At 49.2% G+C, this 19,032-nt stretch overlaps 1 protein-coding gene across 1 annotated transcript in view; it reads left to right on the top strand.

Annotated features, from left to right (window-relative positions):
• Nucleotides 1-19,032, top strand: part of trpa1b (transient receptor potential cation channel, subfamily A, member 1b) — a 162,923-nt gene that overhangs the window by 66,441 nt on the left and 77,450 nt on the right. Inside the window, exons 12-14 of the mRNA XM_078215501.1 lie at nucleotides 173-337; nucleotides 2,285-2,399; nucleotides 17,961-18,127. Coding sequence (XP_078071627.1) covers nucleotides 173-337; nucleotides 2,285-2,399; nucleotides 17,961-18,127 — 447 coding nt within the window. The remainder of the gene's footprint in view (nucleotides 1-172; nucleotides 338-2,284; nucleotides 2,400-17,960; nucleotides 18,128-19,032) is intronic.

The raw sequence follows: 19,032 nt of genomic DNA, 5'->3' as shown, positions 1-19,032 counted from the left end.
CAAGAGAAATTAAGAATGGGCAATAGATGCTGGCATAGCCAGCGCAGACCGCATCCCATAAATGAATAAAAGTACATAGGATTGGGCAAGTTCATGAAGGGTTTAAACACAAGGATGAGAATTTTAAATTTAATGTGCTGGAAATGGGAACCAATTTATTTTTTTATCACAGATATGGCCGACTCAATACATGCAAGCTACTGCTGCAGAACATAAATGAGACAAAATTGCTGAATGAAGGAGATGAAAAAGGAATGACACCACTACATCTGGCGGTACAGAACGGGCACACCAAGGTGGTTCAACTGCTTCTCAGAAAAGGAGCGCTCTTGTTGCGGTATGTGCACCAAGAATAATTTTGCATGAATTATTGCTACCTTTCTGGTTGTTCACTGTTATTTATTTGTTTGTAGCTTGGGCATGCAACCATTTCCTACTTTAAGAAAGGGTCACTGAAGGGCCTATCATTTATTTACTTTTTCTTTACTGAACTCTAAGAAATGTCTGCCGAGGAATAGATTGCTTTCTATTGTCAGGAAGAAAGTAACTTAAAGTAATGATCTTGTGTTCTAACAAAATGGTTTGATATCCCCCATGATGGGCAGGAGACAATTGGCGCGTGGGGCTTAAAAGTCAAATTTGTGGATCCCACCCTTCACTATTTTTACTATGCAAGGTATTGGCCTGTCCAAATGACCCATCATGGAGGCAAAAGCCAGTTGCTAAAATATTTGCAATGGCTCCGACAATTCAATTGGTTAAAAATTAATTTGAGTTCCTCTTTCAGCTTGGTGGGCCAAGAGGTGCAGGAGTGTCTCCCTCAGTACCTAAGGAAGCCACTAGTCTCCCCAAATCCAAACTTTACTCTCCAGACCCCCCAAATCACAGGTCTTCTCAACTCCTGATCACGAATTGGAACTTCCTGATTAGTGTTGAGCTTCCTGCTTCCCAATTTCTGACTGGAACTCCCCACACTCTCAACCAATTGCCCAACCCCCCACCCACCCCCCCCATCCCCAATTTCAGGACCATCTGCAATGGTCACTGACTATGAACATAGAACATAGAACATTACAGCGCAGTACAGGCCCTTCGGCCCTCTATGTTGCGCCGACCAGTGAAACCAATCTAAAGTCCATCTAACCTACACTATTCCAATATCATCCATATGTTTATCCAATGACCATTTAAATGCCCTCAATGTTGGTGAGTCCACTACTGTTGCAGGCAGGGCATTCCACGCCCTTACTACTCTCTGAGTGAAGAACCTACCTCTGACACCTGTCCTATATCTATCACCCCTCAATTTAAAGCTATGTCCCCTCATGCTAGCTATCACCATCCAAGGAAAAAGGCTCTCACTATCCACCCTATCTAATCCTCTGATCATCTTGTATGCCTCTATTAAGTCACCTCTTAACCTTCTTCTCTCTCACGAAAATAACCTCAAGTCCCTCAGCCTTTCCTCATAAGACCTTCCCACCATACCAGGCAACATCCGAGTAAATCTCCTCTGCACCCTTTCCAATGCTTCCACATCCTTCCTATAATGTGGGGACCAGAACTGTACGCAATACTCCAACTGCGGCCGCACCAGAGTTTTGTAGAGCTGCAACATGACCTCCTGGCTCCAAAATTCAATCCCTCTATGTGGTGAACCATCGTTGGTTCCCACTGTGGGGTTGTTCTAATGTTGTTGTTGGGCTAGGGTGTTCACACTGTGGGATTGTTCTAATGTTGTTGTTGGGCTAGGGTGTTTACACTGTGGGATTAATACACCTGTGGTTGTTACTGTTGTGGCACATCCCAGTCGGGCTCCGCCTCCTGGGAGAGGTATAAGACCCCCTGCTCGGGCGGGACCTCGTCAGTCTGGAGTGGTGTACTTATGTTCTAGTAGTTCCATTGTTAGGCAATAAAAGCCTTCAGTTACCGAAGCCTTGTGTCTTGTGTTCGATTGACGTGCATCACTCTACCAATAAAAGCTAACACTCCGTACGCCTTCTTAACAACCCTATCAACCTGGGTGCCAACTTTCAGGGATATGATCTCCTGCCACTGACATTGCTTCCTATCCTCTGGCCAGGCTGTCTACTTTGCTAGCTGGTGAGCAGGAAGTAGAGCCACAAGGTATATTAATGGTGCCCTGCCATTTAAAAATTGCAGGAATTCAGCATTCTCAGCCTCACCTGCATCCTCCCTGTAAATATTAAGGTCAATGTGTTTGATGGATATAAATTCAGCCAATGGATTTTCCAAAGCTAGTTTTTCATTTTAATCTTTGAAGGGATTACAAGTGTTGGACAAGTTTACATTATGCTGCCTTTGGAGGATATACTCAGACAATGGAAGTATTATTACAAACTGATGCAACACTGCTCAATCGCGTGGATGAGAATGGGGTAGGTGAATATGTTTCATTTCAACAGACAGGAAGATTACTTGGACAGTGCCTGGACTCTGTAAAACCAATTGTTTTTTCCTTATTAAATTCCTTGTTTGCATATCCAAGCTTGCATTGACCTGAAACACCTAATTAGATTCTGATATTTTCCTTTGGCACACTTAGATGCAATTCCTCTTCTATTCCTCTTCCTGTACTGTATCTGACATTGCAGTCTTCATTTTTCATTCATGTCCCTCAGAGGACATAAAACAAACAATAAGATGGTGTTGTCTATTTAGGGAGATATGAAGCCAGAAATTATTAATGGAGATATTGGCCCTATTAGCCATGGATGTGTAGCGGGATCTTTCTTTTTACTCCATTTACAGGCCGGTATTTGGGGGTCTGCCAATAGCTGTGAGTGTCTCTCTCTTACAGGCCTTGAAATTTCAAAGGCCGGGGAATGCTGCACTGGGGGAACTCCGCAGGAGAGAGCGCTGAACCAGGCTCACCGTTTATACCTGACCGGTAACCTGATACTTATATCACACAGCCATCCCAAAACCGCCACCAAGGCCTGAGTGATTCTCTCCCTTGTCGGTGGGACAACGGCCACCCTGCACCCACTCCACTCGAGTAGGTCTCCAAGAGAGAGAACAGAGAGACTCTGTCCTTTTTATCTCCTGACGGCAGTCTCCCTTGAGTGAGCGGGTTCGAATCGCTCAGATCACCCTCGGTTCTAGACTCTGGATTGATGGTAAGGGATATTGAAACTGTGACCTTGTCAGAGTGCGCTGATGAGAGAACAAGAGGCAAGACGAACTCCAAACGAGTTTCAAAACTTAGTGATTTATTTAACAATAAAATCAACCTCTCCAATACCCCACCACACATGAATAAAACTTATACTTTATACTATCACTATGGGAGAAATGCTAACGGGTACAATGTAAAATCTTACTTTACACAGTTCAAAACAAGGTTACTGAACATTAAAATTACAATACACCACCCCTCCCCTTGCCTCAACCTCTATCCTATCCTCGGGAGCTTCGCAAGGTTGGCTGGGATACTCGCAATTCTAAAAGGGGTTCCTTTGTGGTCGGCTTCAATGTCTTAGTGCAGGGTCGAAACCAGGCTGCTGTTGGTCTTCACCTCTGCAAGAGAGCTCGGTCCTGCTTGTCTGCTTCTCAGCTTGCGATTCTGGAAGAGAGCTTGGTCCTGCTTGTTTGACTCTCAGCTCAATTTAACAAACCACCTTCCCTGCCCCCGTAGGTGATTTTCAAGGACAATGGGGCTTTCGATCACCGGCAGTTTCAGTTTAATTTAGTCAAGTCCACACACAAAAGGCTGGAACTGCCTTGACCGCCACACCACCCCCCACCCCCCGCCCCCGTGGGTCGTTAGTTCAATGTCTTCTGTGGATGGGCCGATTTCTGTGGCCATTGACTTCGTGCTGGTCTGTTTACTGTCCTTTGTCCTTCTGATGATGAGATCACTGGTGTGTCTGCCTTTTTGGCCACTTGCATATTCAGGGGGCTCAGACCTTGTTTTCTTAGCACAGTCCACAGACAGGTTATGTTTGTCCTGCTGAGCCTTCTGGGGGATTTTTATCAGCCAGCAGCCAGAGTTGGCCACTTTTAAACTGTCAGGTTTCTCCTGAGTCCTTTTAAAATATGGAGGATTGCCCTGAAACTTACAGATGCCCCTACGATACATCCGGACTCGCTCGGACTGTATCGATTTAAAACAGTTGATGGGCAACTCCTCCAGCCTCCAGGTCTGTGAGCACCCCTTTGCCAACCTGCAAAGTTATGAACCCCGAAGGTCCCCTTAATCACTAAACTAAACCCTCAAAGCACATCAATTACAGACAAAAACAGTATACAGACAAGAACAAAAAAAATCACGCATTGATACATAACAACAGTTCCTTAAAACGTAGGGAACATAACTTATATACAAAAAGATCATGGGATACGGCTGTGTCACAATAACGGGACTTTGTTCTGGCTGCACCTGGCCGCTCGATTCATTAGTTGTTGTAGCTTGGCCGTCCTTCTCCGTCTTCTAAATTTACAATTTGTGAACAACAGATTCACGACAATTATCATCTGGCAGACAATAAGTAAATGGGAAATGATGCGGACCCAGGCTGGAACTACAATCCAGGATTCCAGGTCCCACCAATTTGGAGATTTAATGTTCTCAATTTCCCTGGCGATATCCAGCATCTTTTGCTCCAGGGAGAAGAAGTGTTTATGTGACAGCTCCCCTGCTGCCAGCAACTTCTTTAATTTCTTTTTGACTGGGGGAATATCATACCCAAAATGGGCCACATATTGATGTAAATTTGTTACGTTTTCACATACCGAGAAGTGAACCGAGGAAGTATAAGATTTTGATGGGTATAGATAGAGTGAATGCAAGCAGGCTTTTTCCGCTGAGTCTAGGGGAGAAAAAAACTAGAGGGCATGGGTTAAGGGTGAAAGGAGAAAAGTTTAAAGGGAATATTAGGGGGGGCTTCTTCACACAGAGAGTGGTGGGAGTGTGGAATGAACTGCCGGATAAAGTGGTAAATGCGGGGTCACTTTTAACATTTAAGAAAAACTTGGACGGGTTCATGGATGAGAGGGGTGTGGAGGGATATGGTCCAAGTGCAGGTCAGTGGGACTAGGCATAAAATGGTTCGGCACAGACAAGAAGGGCCAAAAGGCCTGTTTCTGAGCTGTAATTTTCTATGGTTCTATGGAAGGTTCCGGGATGGGCAATATTCGCTGTTGTGCCACATGGACTTCTGCCCTGGGTTTAAAGCAGAAGCTGCTGTGCGGTACCGGGCACCACTGCCGTGGTCTGTGCTGATACCGCTGGGCACTGGTGGTGACACAGTACGTCCCACTTCCTATATATGCCACCTGTGGAGGGATATGGCCTGTGGCCATCGCCTCCACGGTGCAATTTATAGGCTCTGCCCCAACAGTCCTGAACCCACACTGAGGCCTAGCCTCGGCGGACCCATGAATGACTCCCACATTCTCCACTCAGCTGGTCGTGCCGAGGTTCCCATGACTGGGATTCTCACGACCACCCCCATAATTGTATGGTTGGACTTCCCACAATTCACCGGTACTGGGTAGGCTTCTTTACCTGAACCAGCAGTTCGGTAGCTTTCACTGTCATCCCCGTCCTGGGAGTCACACACGCTTGCCCCCTGCGGTCCCAATTCATCCCGCTTCCGGAGTCCTGCCACCACCTCATGAAGGTGGTCGATGCCCCTACTGGACATACCTTGGCAGACCCCCATAGGCACAAATACAGTCTCTGGTCGTAAGCCCACCACTTCTCCCAACATACAGTGATCCCTCCTGGTGACCCCGTGATGGTCCGGTAGGTGTCACTGTCCAGTCTTTCCCAGTCCGAGGATCGATTCCTCATGTTCGGACTCAGTTTCCTGAGCCACCACCATCTCCCCAAAGAAACATTCCCTTCACAGGACAAGCACACCCGCCTGCCCTCAGTCACCCTAACCCGGTCGGTTGCCACCTGTATCTCTGCACAGGGTACGGATGCTTCCCCGTAATTGAAGCTCCTGTGGCTGGAGAACCTGGTCGAGTCTAACCCCAGCCATCCAGGCCATCTCCCCTTATGGGAGTATCCGGCCTGGCTATCCGCTACTGGGTTCCCTTGCCCGGTCGTTACGAGGGGTGCCCTGCCCCCAGAGCACCCGTACACCATGGATTCCTTCGTGTCCCCACGACGCGCCATGCACATCCTGAGGCACATCATCGCCATCACCCATACAGCTGGGCGACCCATCTGCAAGACAAAACAGAAACACCTCCTCGCCTTCACCTCGCTATCCACACTTCCTGCAATCCATCAAAAAAATGGAAAGGAGCCATTTGGCCGATGGTAGCGGCTACTGCTTTGAAATTGCAATATGTGTTTTGAAATTGCCGGCTGTGATCCTGTTTTTCGCAGCCTGACTCCTCAGGGTCCTAGTGCCCGGTGTCCATTTGATACAGCCGAAGTTACCCTATTATACACTCCTGTGATCCCATACACTTAAAGAATCCACACACTACCAAACACTAATTAAACTCAAACAGAACACAATGCTATATACAACTCCACCCGTCTCCGGGTGGCCAATTCAAAACTGGTCCCCGCTATGCTGGGGCCGTCCATCTGTTTGGCCCAAGGGCCGGGGCCGGACTTTCTCCTGTCGACGAGCCTGACTGCCTCTTGTCTCCCCTTCTGCTAAGGGGTTCTGGGATCCCTCTACTCTCCCTGCGGGGGCTGGGTTCCCTCCAGCAGTACTCTGCAGTGCCCTGTTCCCACCACTCTATTCCCTGGCCCTTCTACTTCGGGCCCGGGTCCCAGGTGTTAGGTACAACGGGGACCACCATACCGGGGGCTTGGAGACCCTATCGCTCCTACGCCCCCCCGGCGGTTCCCATGCTAATGGTGATACCTCCATTTCCTCGGTTTCTATGACCTCTGCCTCTCTGAGACAGTTCGCCCGACCTGTGAGAGGGTGCTCGGAATTTCCCTTACTGCACGGCCAGCCCGTGCCTGTATCACCATTGGCCTCATGGTGGACACTACCTCTTGTACTGTTGGGCAGGGACAGCACGTTGCAACAGGCTGACTAATGGGGAGGTCGGTCATCTCCCCTACCGTCTCTACATTCACTGGGGCCTGTTCACCCGTCAACTCCCTAGCTCTCGGCCCCCTCTTGCTCTTGCCTGCCCTAGTGGGGTCGAACAGTTTGCACTGGTTCACATGGAACCACTTGACTCTGCGGGGGAGCTGGACAGCATATACCATGGGGCTGGCTTTATCTACAATACTATATGGGCCAGCGTACAAGGGTTCAAATGTCCCTACCCTTGCAAAATTGCGGACCATCACCTGGTCCCCTATGGCCCTCTTGTGATTCGTGCGGGGCTCCAGCAGCAGTCTGTTCCTGCGGTGCTGGGCCCCCATGTTACTGGCTGCCTGCCAGTGCACCTGCTTAAGCTGCTCTAACAGCTTTTTGGCAAACTTGAGCCCATTTACCTCCCTTTCCCCGGCCCTATGGGTCAATCCGAGGAACTTGACCTCCCGCAACCCGATCTGTGCTTTCTTTGGGTTGACTTTCAACCCGCTCCTACAGAGCAACTCCAACAGCTCGTCACCAGGGGGCCATGTTCCTCACTACTGTCCATAAACAGTAAAATGTCATCCACATCATAGAATCATAGAATCATACTGGATGAGTCTGTGGGGCTCACTAAATCCTTTCAGACATTCCGCCATGCATTGGTGGAAAATGCTGGGGTTGTTGTGGAACGCTTGTGGGAGGCAGCTCCACGTATACTGCTGTCCCTTAAACGTAAACGCAAACTTATATTGGTCCTTCTGCCTGACTGGGATGGACCAGAAGCCGTTAGAAATGTCCAGCTCTGTAAATACAGATGCTGACATTGGGATCTCTCCTAACAGGTCTGCTACGGCTGCCACGGTTGGGGCTCAAGCCGGAATGTTTTTATTGAGGACCCTATAATCCACAGTCGCCCTCCACAAATTATCTGGCTTCCTTACTGGCCAGAGTGGCGAGTTCACGTGGGTGGCGATTGGCCTCAAAATGCCTTGCCTGGCCAGCGAACTTAGGGCGATTTCTAAATCAGCCTCCGCTTCCCGGGGGAAGTTATACTGTTTTTGGGGTCAGGACATGGGATCCCTGTCTATCCTTACTCTGTCCCGGTGACCCTCCCACAATCATGCTTATGGGTCGCGAAGGCGGCTAGATTTCCTTTTACATACCCTTGATATTCCTTCGGGGTATTTCTTACTAGGACCTCTAAATTATACCCCTCCTTGGGCTTTACCACACACAGGGCCCCCTTCTCATGTGCTTCCTCTATCACCATGACCTCCTTCCCAGCCCCTTTCCTTGTTATGCCCCACAGACAGTGCTTTCTCAGATCCACCAGGACCTGGTGTGCCACTATAAAGTCGGCGCGTAAAATCCCTTTACCCTCTTGTTCCCAGCTCATCAGGACGCATTTCCACTGCGCCTGGAGTGTCCCTAACCTGATGGACAAAGGAACCGAGAAAAAACCAGCCTTCTCGTTCCCCGTAAAGCCAACAAGACTGTAGGGCGCCCCGCTGGATAGGGGGGATGTTCGGGGGTTGTCCGTGTGGACAATAGTACTGGAAGCACCTGTGTTCAGCAGGTAACTCCCTACTACATCCTGGACCCTCATCCTGACCCAGGGTCTCCCGCATGGGCCATACTCTAGTGGGCATAAAAAGGTGGGCTGCTTCATTGGTAGTCATAGGGGTGCTTGGGGTACTGACACAGGTGCTCTCTGGCCGGTTGCCATGGCCGCCTGTCCGGGTTCTGCTGCTTTGGATTGTAAATATGCCAGCAGATCTTTAACACCTATAGTCCCCTGCCCAGGTACACCTACCACCGGGGCTGGGTTGGCTGCTACCGGGGCCCTTTCCCCCACTGACCTATTCGGGTTTCTACACTCCTTCCTGCAGTGCCCGGGCTTCCCACACCCGTAGCTCACCGGTCTCTTGTCTGAAATCCCACTGCCTTCCTGCTTCCACTCCCTCCTCTTGAGGGGTGCCAGTGCAATTTCGTGCACCTTGCCCTGAGAGGGCTTCTCCTCACCCTTCTCCCCGTTGCGGTATGCAAGGGTGAGTTTTCTAATTACCTCCGCCTCGTTAAGGTTCGGGTCCACTGGGTCGAACCAATGCTCGGCCTTTGCCCTAACTCGCGGGAGACAGTTTGCTACCAGTGTTTTCAACCAGTGGTCTGTTCTCTCATCCAAATTCTGCCTGTCTAAAGGAGTTCCACATGCTCCCTCATACGCCGTCCACAGCCTGTCTGCGAACATGTCCGGGGACTCTGCGACTTGCTGCTTTGTCTCCCACACCCTCGTGAAGGGACTACCCTGGTTTACCCATGGCCTCCAGAATCGCTGTCTGTGCCGCTACCCATGTCGCAGGTCTTCCCCCTTCCCTGGAGGTCACTGCCTTATATAGATATGAGTCTAGGGTCATCAGTAATAGTTTTACCCTTTCCACCTCATCACAGTCGTTTATGTCGGCTGCCTGCTGCACTTCCATAAAATGTAATGACGGGTCTCCCGCCCTGGTCAACCTTGGAATGTGGGTCACCATCCCCCTGAGCGCGTGTGCCCCATGGGGAATTATTATATCGCTCTCTATCGGTCCCCTATCTGCCTGTCCCACTGGGGGACCATACTTGCGCTGCCTTACTGGGCACATCTGCCCTACCTGGGGCTGCTGCCCCTCTAATTCTACGGCCTCCGGCTCTCCCACCATGATCGGTAGTCCCACCGCCTCGTGGTGTGCGACACACGACGGAGATGCCGCGAACTGGGGGTGTTCTCCCGAACCCCACCTGCCGACCCGGACACATTACCGGCGCTTCTGGAGGCGGTCTATTCCCCTTAGCCCCTGGGGAATCGTCTGCTGTGGAAAGCCTTTTGCCCCCAGGGGACCCTCCTGGTCCTACCAGGTACACCCAGTCCCCTAACTTTGGACAGAGCCTCTCCCAGCTCTCCTATCCTTTCCTGACACGGCCCATGATCACTGTCCCCCCGCTCGTCACAGGCTACCCTGTATGCTGCCTGAATGTCCCTGAACCTTCTCTCCAGTTCCCTGTATCTCAGTGTACTCTGAGCCAAGAGTTCCTGGGCATTCCACTCCCTCTCCTTTGCCTCTACAGCCTGGCATTGGAGAAACTCCTGGGTGTTTCTGTGTGACTCATTTGCCTGCAGGATACACTGCCTGGCCTCACAAAGCTCAAGATATAGCTGTTCCTCTGCTCTAGCGCCTTCCCCCGCGCTGGTCCTTGCTTCTCCAAGTTGCTCTTCCAGAATGGCAATACGTCTCTCCATCTTGGCTATCTGCTGGGATAAGCACGCCAGCCAAACTGCCTTTTCCTGTCCCTTATTATAATCCTTGCTCTCTGTCCACTCCGCGGCAGACGCTGCGGGCTGCTCCGCTGTTGTGAGCGCTATCACCCATTTTTTGGTAAGGTTGATTTTTTTAAATAGATAAGAGGAGATTCGCTCCTCCATCTTGCTTCTTTCTCTCACCCCCTCTGGCAAGTCACATATCCCAGACCACCGGAGTCCTGTCGCGGTCGCCATTGTAACAGGATCTTTCTTTTTACCCCACTTACAGGCTGGTATTTGGGGGTCTGTCGATAGCCTTGAAATTTCAAAGGCCGGGGAATGCTGCACTGGGGCAACTCCGCAGGAGAGAGCGCTGAACCAGGCTCACCGTTTATACCTGACCGGTAACCTGATACTTACATCACACAGCCATCCCAAAACCGCCACCAAGGCCTGAGTGATTCTCTCCCTTGTCGGTGGGACAACGGCCACCCTGCACCCACTCCACTTGAGTAGGTCTCCAAGAGAGAGAACAGAGAGACTCTGTCCTTTTTATCTCCTGACCAGCAGTCTCCCATGAGTGAGCGGGTTCGAATCGCTCAGATCACCCTCGGTTCTAGACTCCGGATTTATGGTAAGGGATATTGAAACTGTGACCTTGTCAGAGTGCGCTGCTGAGAGAACAAGAGGCAAGACGAACTCCAAACGAGTTTCAAAACTTAGTGATTTATTTAACAATAAAATCAACCTCTCCAATACCCCACCACACATGAATAAAACTTATACTTTAAACTATCACTATGGGAGAAATGCTAATGGGTACAACGCAAAATCTTACTTTACACAGTTCAAAACAAGATTACTGAACTTTAAAATTACAATACACCACCCCTCCCCTTGCCTCAACCTCTATCCTATCCTCGGGAGCTTCGCAAGGTTGGCTGGGATACTCGCAATTCTAAAAGGGGTTCCTTTGTGGTCGGCTTCAATGTCTTAGTGCAGGGTCGAAACCAGGCTGCTGTTGGTCTTCACCTCTGCAAGAGAGCTCGGTCGTGCTTGTCTGCTTCTCAGCTTGCGATTCTGGAAGAGAGCTCGGTCGTGCTTGTTTGACTCTCAGCTCAATTTAACAAACCACCTTCCCTGCCCCCGTAGGTGATTTTCAAGGACAATGGGGCTTTCGATCACCGGCAGTTTCAGTTTAATTTAGTCAAGGCCACACACAAAAGGCTGGAACTGCCTTGACCCCCCGTGGGTCGTTATTTCAATGTTTTCTGTGGATGGGCCGATTTCTGTGGCCATTGACTTCGTGCTGGTCTGTTTACTTTCCTTTGTCCTTCTGATGATGAGATCACTGGTGTGTCTGCCTTTTTGGCCACTTGCATATTCAGCGGGGGCTCACACCTTTTTTTCATAGCACAGTCCACAGACAGGTTATGTTTGTCCTGCCAAGCCTTCTGGGAGGTTTTTATCATGATGTGGAGATGCCGGCGTTGGACTGGGGTAAACACAGTAAGAAGTTTAACAACACCAGGTTAAAGTCCAACAGGTTTATTTGGTAGCAAAAGCAACACAAGTGTGGCTTTTGCTACCAAATAAACCTGTTGGACTTTAACCTGGGGTTGTTAAACTTCTTACTAGGTTATCAGCCAGCAGCCAGTGTTGGCCACTTTTAAACTGTCGGGTTTCTCCTGAGTCCTTTTAAAATATGGAGGATTGCCCTGAAACTTACAGATGCAAATCCCGTAATGGCCACTAAATCTCGCGAGCAGTCAAAAAATGAATTTGCACTGGTGAACCCTCGCCGGTGATGTGATGATTTCCATATATTATAATATATTAACATATTATTAAAGGGATTGACACCATAGCATCCGACTATGGTGCATCCTCTCTGCCCCCTTCAGCAGTGTGACATCATGCCGGCATGAATCACTACTAATCTTCAAAAGTGTGATAACCATGCTGGGAGCACAGAGGTGTCTGTAAACTGCATGGGTTGATGGACTAGGCTTACAGAATTAGAAGAATGATAAAAAAGATAAACTGATTTGTGTGTATTTTTGTCAAGATACATTGGGTATTTAACCAAAGCTATTGCTTTAATCTAAATGAAATATTTAGAATATATTCAAATACTCTGCATGTTGAGACATACTGTGGAGATGCCGGTGTTGGACTGGGGTAAACACAGTAAGTCGTCTCACAACACCAGGTTAAAGTCCAACTTTAACTTTAACCTGGTGTTGTCAGATTTCTTACTGTGTTGAGACATACAACAGGTGAATTCTAACACATGGATATAGGTCGAGATTGTGGTTAAAATCTCTGTCAACATTCCTACTGATTCTACCTGATGATCATTTTAACCATGGCGGGATTCTCTGGGTCCATTAGCTCCGATTGTGAATCGCAATGGCCCGGTGAATCGAGAGTTGGTGAAAAAGCAGGTTTTGTGCGGGTCCCTCTCAGGCTGCACTGCCAGTCCCGAATAGATTCCTGCCCATCTTCAAAACCTCAAATTTAAATATAATCAACAGGCTTGCAGTCTGAGTCAAATAGCTCTGGCTATTCACGCGCCTCCCTAGCGGGATCCGCAGGGGACAGGCTTTCGGACAGGTCTTCACAAACAAGAACCTGGTATGTTGGGCCCCAAGAGTTGAGGAAGCGGTACCAACCCGTCAGCAGTGAGAGGCATCCTCTTCCCACTACCCGCCCACAGGCCCCTCCCCCCTCAGACAACCCACACAGCTCCCCTTCCCCCTCAGACCCCCCACTCAGCCCTCCTTCCCCTTCAGACCCTCCACTCAGCCCCCTTCCCCCTCAGACTCCCGTCAACTCCCGTTCCCCCTCAGAACCCCACACAGCCGTCCTTCCCCCTCAGACCCCCCACTCAGCCCCCTTCCCCCTCAGACTCCCCTCAACTCCCGTTCCCCCTCAGACCCCCCACACAGCCGTCCTTCCCCCTCAGACCCCCCACTCAGCTCCCTTTCCCCCTCAGACCCCCCACTCAGCTCCCCTTCCCACTCAGCCCTCCTTCCCCCTCAAACCCCTCACTCAGCTCCCTTTCCTCCTCAGACGCCCCACTCAGCCTCCCTTCAGGCCACATGCCATGGTGGTGCCAATAGTGCACTGCCTGCTGATACCCTGACACTCACATCCAGGCTGGCAGCAAGGGGTTGATCTCACTACTCTCTGCCGGGATGCAGTGTCATGGCTGGACTGCCCCTTCTAGTGCTGTAAGAAGTCTCACAACACCAGATTAAAGTCCAACAGGTTTATTTGGTAGCAAATACCATAAGCTTTCGGAGCAATGCTCCTTCGTCAGATGGAGTGGTCTCTGTTCTCAAACAGAGCACAGACACAGAAATCAAATTACAGAATACTGATTAGAATGCAAATCTCTACAGCCAGCCAGGTCTTAAATGTACTGACAATGTGGGTGGAGGGAGCATTCAACACAGGTTAAAGAGATGTGTATTGTCTCCAGACAGTACAGCTTGTGAAATTGTGCAAGTCCAGGAGGCAAGCTGTGGGGGTTACTGATAATGTGACATAAATCCAACATCCCGGTTTAGACCGTCCTCATGTGTGCGGAACTTGGCTATCAGTTTCTGCTCAGTGACTCTGCGCTGTCGTGTGTCGTGAAGGCCGCCTTGGAGAACGCTTACCTGAAGATCCAAGGCTGAATGCTCGTGACTGCTGAAGTGCTCCCCCACAGGAAGAGAACAGTCTTGCCTGGTGATCGTCGAGCGGTGTTCATTCATCCGTTGTCGTAGCGTCTGCATGGTTTCCCCAATGTACCATGCCTCGGGACATCCTTTCTTGCAGCGTATCAGGTAGACAATGTTGGCCGAGTTGCAAGAGTAGGTACCGTGTACCTGGTAGATGGTGTTCTCACGTGAGATGATGGCATCCGTGTTGATGATCCGGCACGTCTTGCAGAGGTTGCTGTGGCAGGGTTGTGTGGTGTCGTGGTCACTGTTCTCCTGAAGGCTGGGTAGTTTGCTGCGGACAATGGTCTGTTTGAGGTTGCGTGGTTGTTTGAAGGCAAGAAGTGGGGGTGTGGGGATGGCCTTGGCGAGATGTTCGTCTTCATCAATGACATGTTGAAGGCTCCGGAGGAGATGCCGTAGCTTCTCCGCTCCGGGGAAGTACTGGACGACGAAGGGTACTCTGTCCACCGTGTCCCGTGTTTGTCTTCTGAGGAGGTCGGTGCGGTTTTTCGCTGTGGCGCGTCGGAACTGTTGATCGATGAGTCGAGCGCCATACCCTGTTCTTATGAGGGCATCTTTCAGCGTCTGGAGGTGTCTGTTGCGATCCTCCTCATCCGAGCAGATCCTGTGTATTCGGAGGGCTTGTCCGTAGGGGATGGCTTCTTTTACGTGTTTAGGGTGGAAGCTGGAGAAGTGGAGCATCATGAGGTTATCCATGGGCTTGCGGTACAGTGAGGTGCTGAGGTGACCGTCCTTAATGGAGATGCGTGTGTCCAAGAATGCAACCGATTCCGGAGAGTAGTCCATGGTGAGTCTGATGGTGGGATGGAACTTGTTGATGTCATCATATAGTTGTTTCAGTGATTGCTCACCATGACTCCAAAGGAAGAAAATGTCATCGATGTATCTAGTGTATAGCATCGGTTGAAGGTCCTGTGCGGTGAAGAAGTCTTGTTCGAACCTGTGCATGAAGATGTTGGCATATTGAGGTGCGAATTTTGTCCCCATGGCTGTTCCGTGTGTCTGGATGAAGTACTGGTTGTTGAAGGTGAAGGTATTGTGATCCAGGATGAAGCGGATGAGTTGTAAAATTGCATCTGGAAACTGGCAGTTGACGGCATTGAGTACTGAGGCCGTTGCAGCAATGCCATCATCGTGGGGGATGCTGGTGTAGAGTGCCGAGACATCCATTGTGACGAGGAGTGCTCCTGGTTCAACTGCTCCATGTGTGTTGAGTTTCTGTAGGAAGTCCGTAGAGTCGCGACAAAAGCTGGGGGTTCTTTGTACAATGGGTTTCAAGATGCCCTCAACATAGCCGGAGAGGTTCTCGCACAGGGTTCCGTTTCCTGAAACGATGGGACGGCCGGGTGTGTTTGCCTTGTGTATTTTTGGGAGGCAGTAGAGCTCTCCAACGCGTGGAGTACGTGGGATGAGAGCACGGAGGGTGCTCTGAAGGTCCGGATCAAAGGTTTTGATCAGAGTGTTGAGTTGACGGGTGTGTTCTTTGGTCGGATCAGTGGGTAACTGTCTGTAGTGTTCCTCGTTGTTCAGTTGTCGGTACACTTCTTTGCAGTAATCCGTTCTGTTCAGTATGACGATGGCCCCTCCTTTGTCTGCTGGTTTGATGACAATGTTGCGGTTGGTCTTGAGAGCGCGGATGGCGTTGCGTTGTGCTTGGGTGATGTTCGGTGCTGTCTTGTGAGTGCGGCTGATGAATTTGGTGTTGACGCACCTCTGATGGCTTGGGCATACATGTCAAGTCGAGGGCAGCGGCCTTCTGGAGGAGTCCAATTCGACTCTTTCCTCTTCGGTTGCACTGCGGGTCTCTCTGTCTGCTGTTCCGGTTCATTAGCTGTCTCATTGTGTTCGCTGTTGGCCTCTTGGGGTTTGTGGAAGAACTCCCGCAGCCTCATTCGCCTGATGAATTCCTCTGTGTCAGCTGCGAGACTGATGGGGTCTATTTTGGTAGTGGGGCAAAAGTTGAGCCCTCGGCTGAGAACTTCGATTTCATCTGGCTGAAGTGTGTAGTCCGATAGGTTGACAATGGACTTTCCTGCAGTGGTACTGTTTTCTACTGTGGTACCGGGGGAGGCTTGGTTGCTGCTGGTGGTGATGCCGAGTTTCTCAAGTTTCCTGTTCTTGGTGTGCATGTAGATGGTGTAGTTCCTTTGTCTCGTCTGCTTAGCAGCGTTTCGCAGCTGGTCTGCGTCCTGAGCGCAGGTTGAGACTATGGATTCGATCTTGGTTTCCAGGCTGCGGCGTTTGCTGTAGAGTTGGTGTATGAGGTGTTTGAGGAGGGTGAGAGAGGTGCGACGGCAAAGTCTCTCAGCGTAGTCCGTGTTAAAGGTTGACCTGAGTGGGTTCGTGATCCGTAGTCCTTTCGGTGCTGGCAGACCTGACGATCACCTCTCATATGGTGATTTCAGGCATGTGATCAACATCTGCATTCCTACTGTCAGCTGTGAAAATTCTGACGTGGCCAGGTCACTTTAATCTCTATGCCCCCCCCCCCCGTTAACCTTGATGTGGAGATGCCGGCGTTGAACTGGGGTAAACACAGTAAGAAGTTTAACAACACCAGGTTAAAGTCCAACAGGTTTATTTGGTAGCAAAAGTGGCTTTTGCTACCAAATAAGCCTGTTGGACTTTAACCTGGTGTTGTTAAACTTCTTACCCCGATAACCTGGCAGGATTTTAAATTATTACAGCACTCCATTCTGAAGCAGAGATTTTCCTTTCTCCCTTATAGAAGCTGCAGGTGAGGGCAGACACCTTTGAAGCCCTCTGACAGAGGAGATGTCAATGTCAGTTCGGGGGTTGGGGGGTGGGGGGGGGACGTTACCAGTCTGCACAGCTGTGCACTCAGCCCCAGGGCTTGCACACAGCTTTGATTTGAAGTTGCTGAGGCTTCCCAGAAAGCTGAAGTCATTAAAACCCTCTCTATTGCACTTTTTTGATCTGTAACAAGTTCAACGTACAGTGCCTCGTAAAAGACATCAATTGATTTCTATGGAGGTCCTGTCGCAAACCAAAGTTTAAAGTTTATTTCTTAGTGTCACAAGTAGGCTTACATTAACACTGCAATGAAGTTACTGTGAAAATCCCCTAGTCACCACACTCCAGCGCCTGTTTGGGTACACTGAGAGAGAATTTAGCATGGCCAATGCACCTCACCAGGACTGTGGGAGGAAACTGGAGCACCCAAAGAAAACCCATGCAGACACGGGGAGAACGTGCAAACTGCACACAGACAGTGACCCAAGCCAGGAATCAAACCCAGATCCCTGGCTCTGTGAGGCAGCAGTGCGAACCTCTGGGCCATCCATTTATGTTTTGTTGTGGGAGGGAAGCCTGTCTCCGAGCGCAGAGATCAGATCACCATTTAAAAATGGTGGGCTGATCTTGGAACAACGGGGCTGGCTGGCAGGCTATCTACTATGAATAAATTAACATAACTAAATTAGGATTCTCCCACCTGATAGATGCTGCTGACACCATGGGAAACCCCCCGGGTTTCCCATGGCGTGGGCACTGAGTCCTAATTTGGGAGAATTGTAGCACATCTAGTCAATTCCCTCTGCCAGTCTGATTTTTGATGCAAAGAGATGTCAGTTTCAGTCCGAGCAGGAATTCTTGGTGCTAAAAAATACATTCTGTGTGCTGCTGAGTTAACACAGTGCTGTCACAAGTGGAATTAACTAGATTTTATTTGCAATAAAATGGCAGAATCCAATTATTTTAGGTTTGACCATCAGCAGCTATTATTGAGACCTTGGGAAGAAAACAACATGAGGCTTTCAAATTATGCCACATCGAATAAAAGCCTTGGGTATTTTATGAATCCAAACTAGTTATGCTTTTGGGTAATAAAATGTACGTTTGTGTTTTTCTCATGTTTGAAGAAACGGCTGTTGGAAGTTTCTTTTGTAATTTATTCCAAAGAACACTGCCCTCCATCTGGCTGCAAGAGAAGGACACAGTGAAGCTGTGCATCTACTCCTAGCTCGTGGAGCTGATCTAACACTGAATAACAATGAAGCTTCCTTCTTCCATGAGGCAATTCGCAATAAAAGAAAGGAAGCTACTTCAGCTATTATTCAAAGTGACAGGTATGAACAACATGTTGCAACTATCACTGTACGAGGCAGGTAGGGAATTAGGCTTGTTAAGAGTCTCGTTAACCAGGGGTAGAATTTGGGATCTGTATACCGTTCAAATGCCTGTTTCCTGCCCCAAAGCAGATGTTCAGTCCAATGTTTCACACCAAGCTTTGTGCATTACATTTTTGTTAGATAGTTGAAATGCAAATACAAATTCCTTTATGTACTGCAATATGTAATAAACTGCACTACAGATTTGTACAGTTATAGGGAATGTCTACAATTGTCCACATAAAAACTTGCCTGTTATTTACATATTTAAGATAAACCTTTAGCTCCAGAAAGCATAGTGGGAATACTTGCACTGCAGTGGATCAGCAAATATACCCACCTCACCTCTCAAGGAAAATTAGGGAGGGGAAATAAATGCTGGCTTTGCAAACAATATATGCATTGTGCAAATGAACTTTTGAAAATGTTTTGCCATATTGAATCCCAGCATAATATACATCTGCATGAAGCAATCACTTATCAGAACTGAATAATTGTAAAAGTGGAGCTCACATTTCTAGGGTTGGATTTTATTGGGGTGTTGGGAGCTACGACGATAGATCAGAAAGTCTGTGACAACCCTGCCTCTACTGTTTTGGGGTCTCTGATCACCTGGCAGCTAATCGTTTGCTGTGGGGGATTCCTGTCCCTTTGAAAGTGGTAAGAGTTTTAACAACACCGGGTTAAAGTCCAACAGGTTTATTTGGTAGCAAATTCCAGTCCAACGCCGGCATCTCCACATCATGACCTTTGAACGTGTGCAGGGGTTCCTAACATTTTTGGCCTCAGGAACTCTTTTCCTGCGCATGGAAGATGCTACAGACCAAGAACGAAACAAGGTAATCCTTGAAAAAATTAATTTT

This window comes from Mustelus asterias, chromosome 7 (assembly GCF_964213995.1).
Source record: "Mustelus asterias chromosome 7, sMusAst1.hap1.1, whole genome shotgun sequence".
Classification (NCBI taxonomy): Eukaryota; Metazoa; Chordata; class Chondrichthyes; order Carcharhiniformes; family Triakidae; genus Mustelus; species Mustelus asterias.
This window is presented reverse-complemented; position numbering and strand designations above follow the sequence as displayed.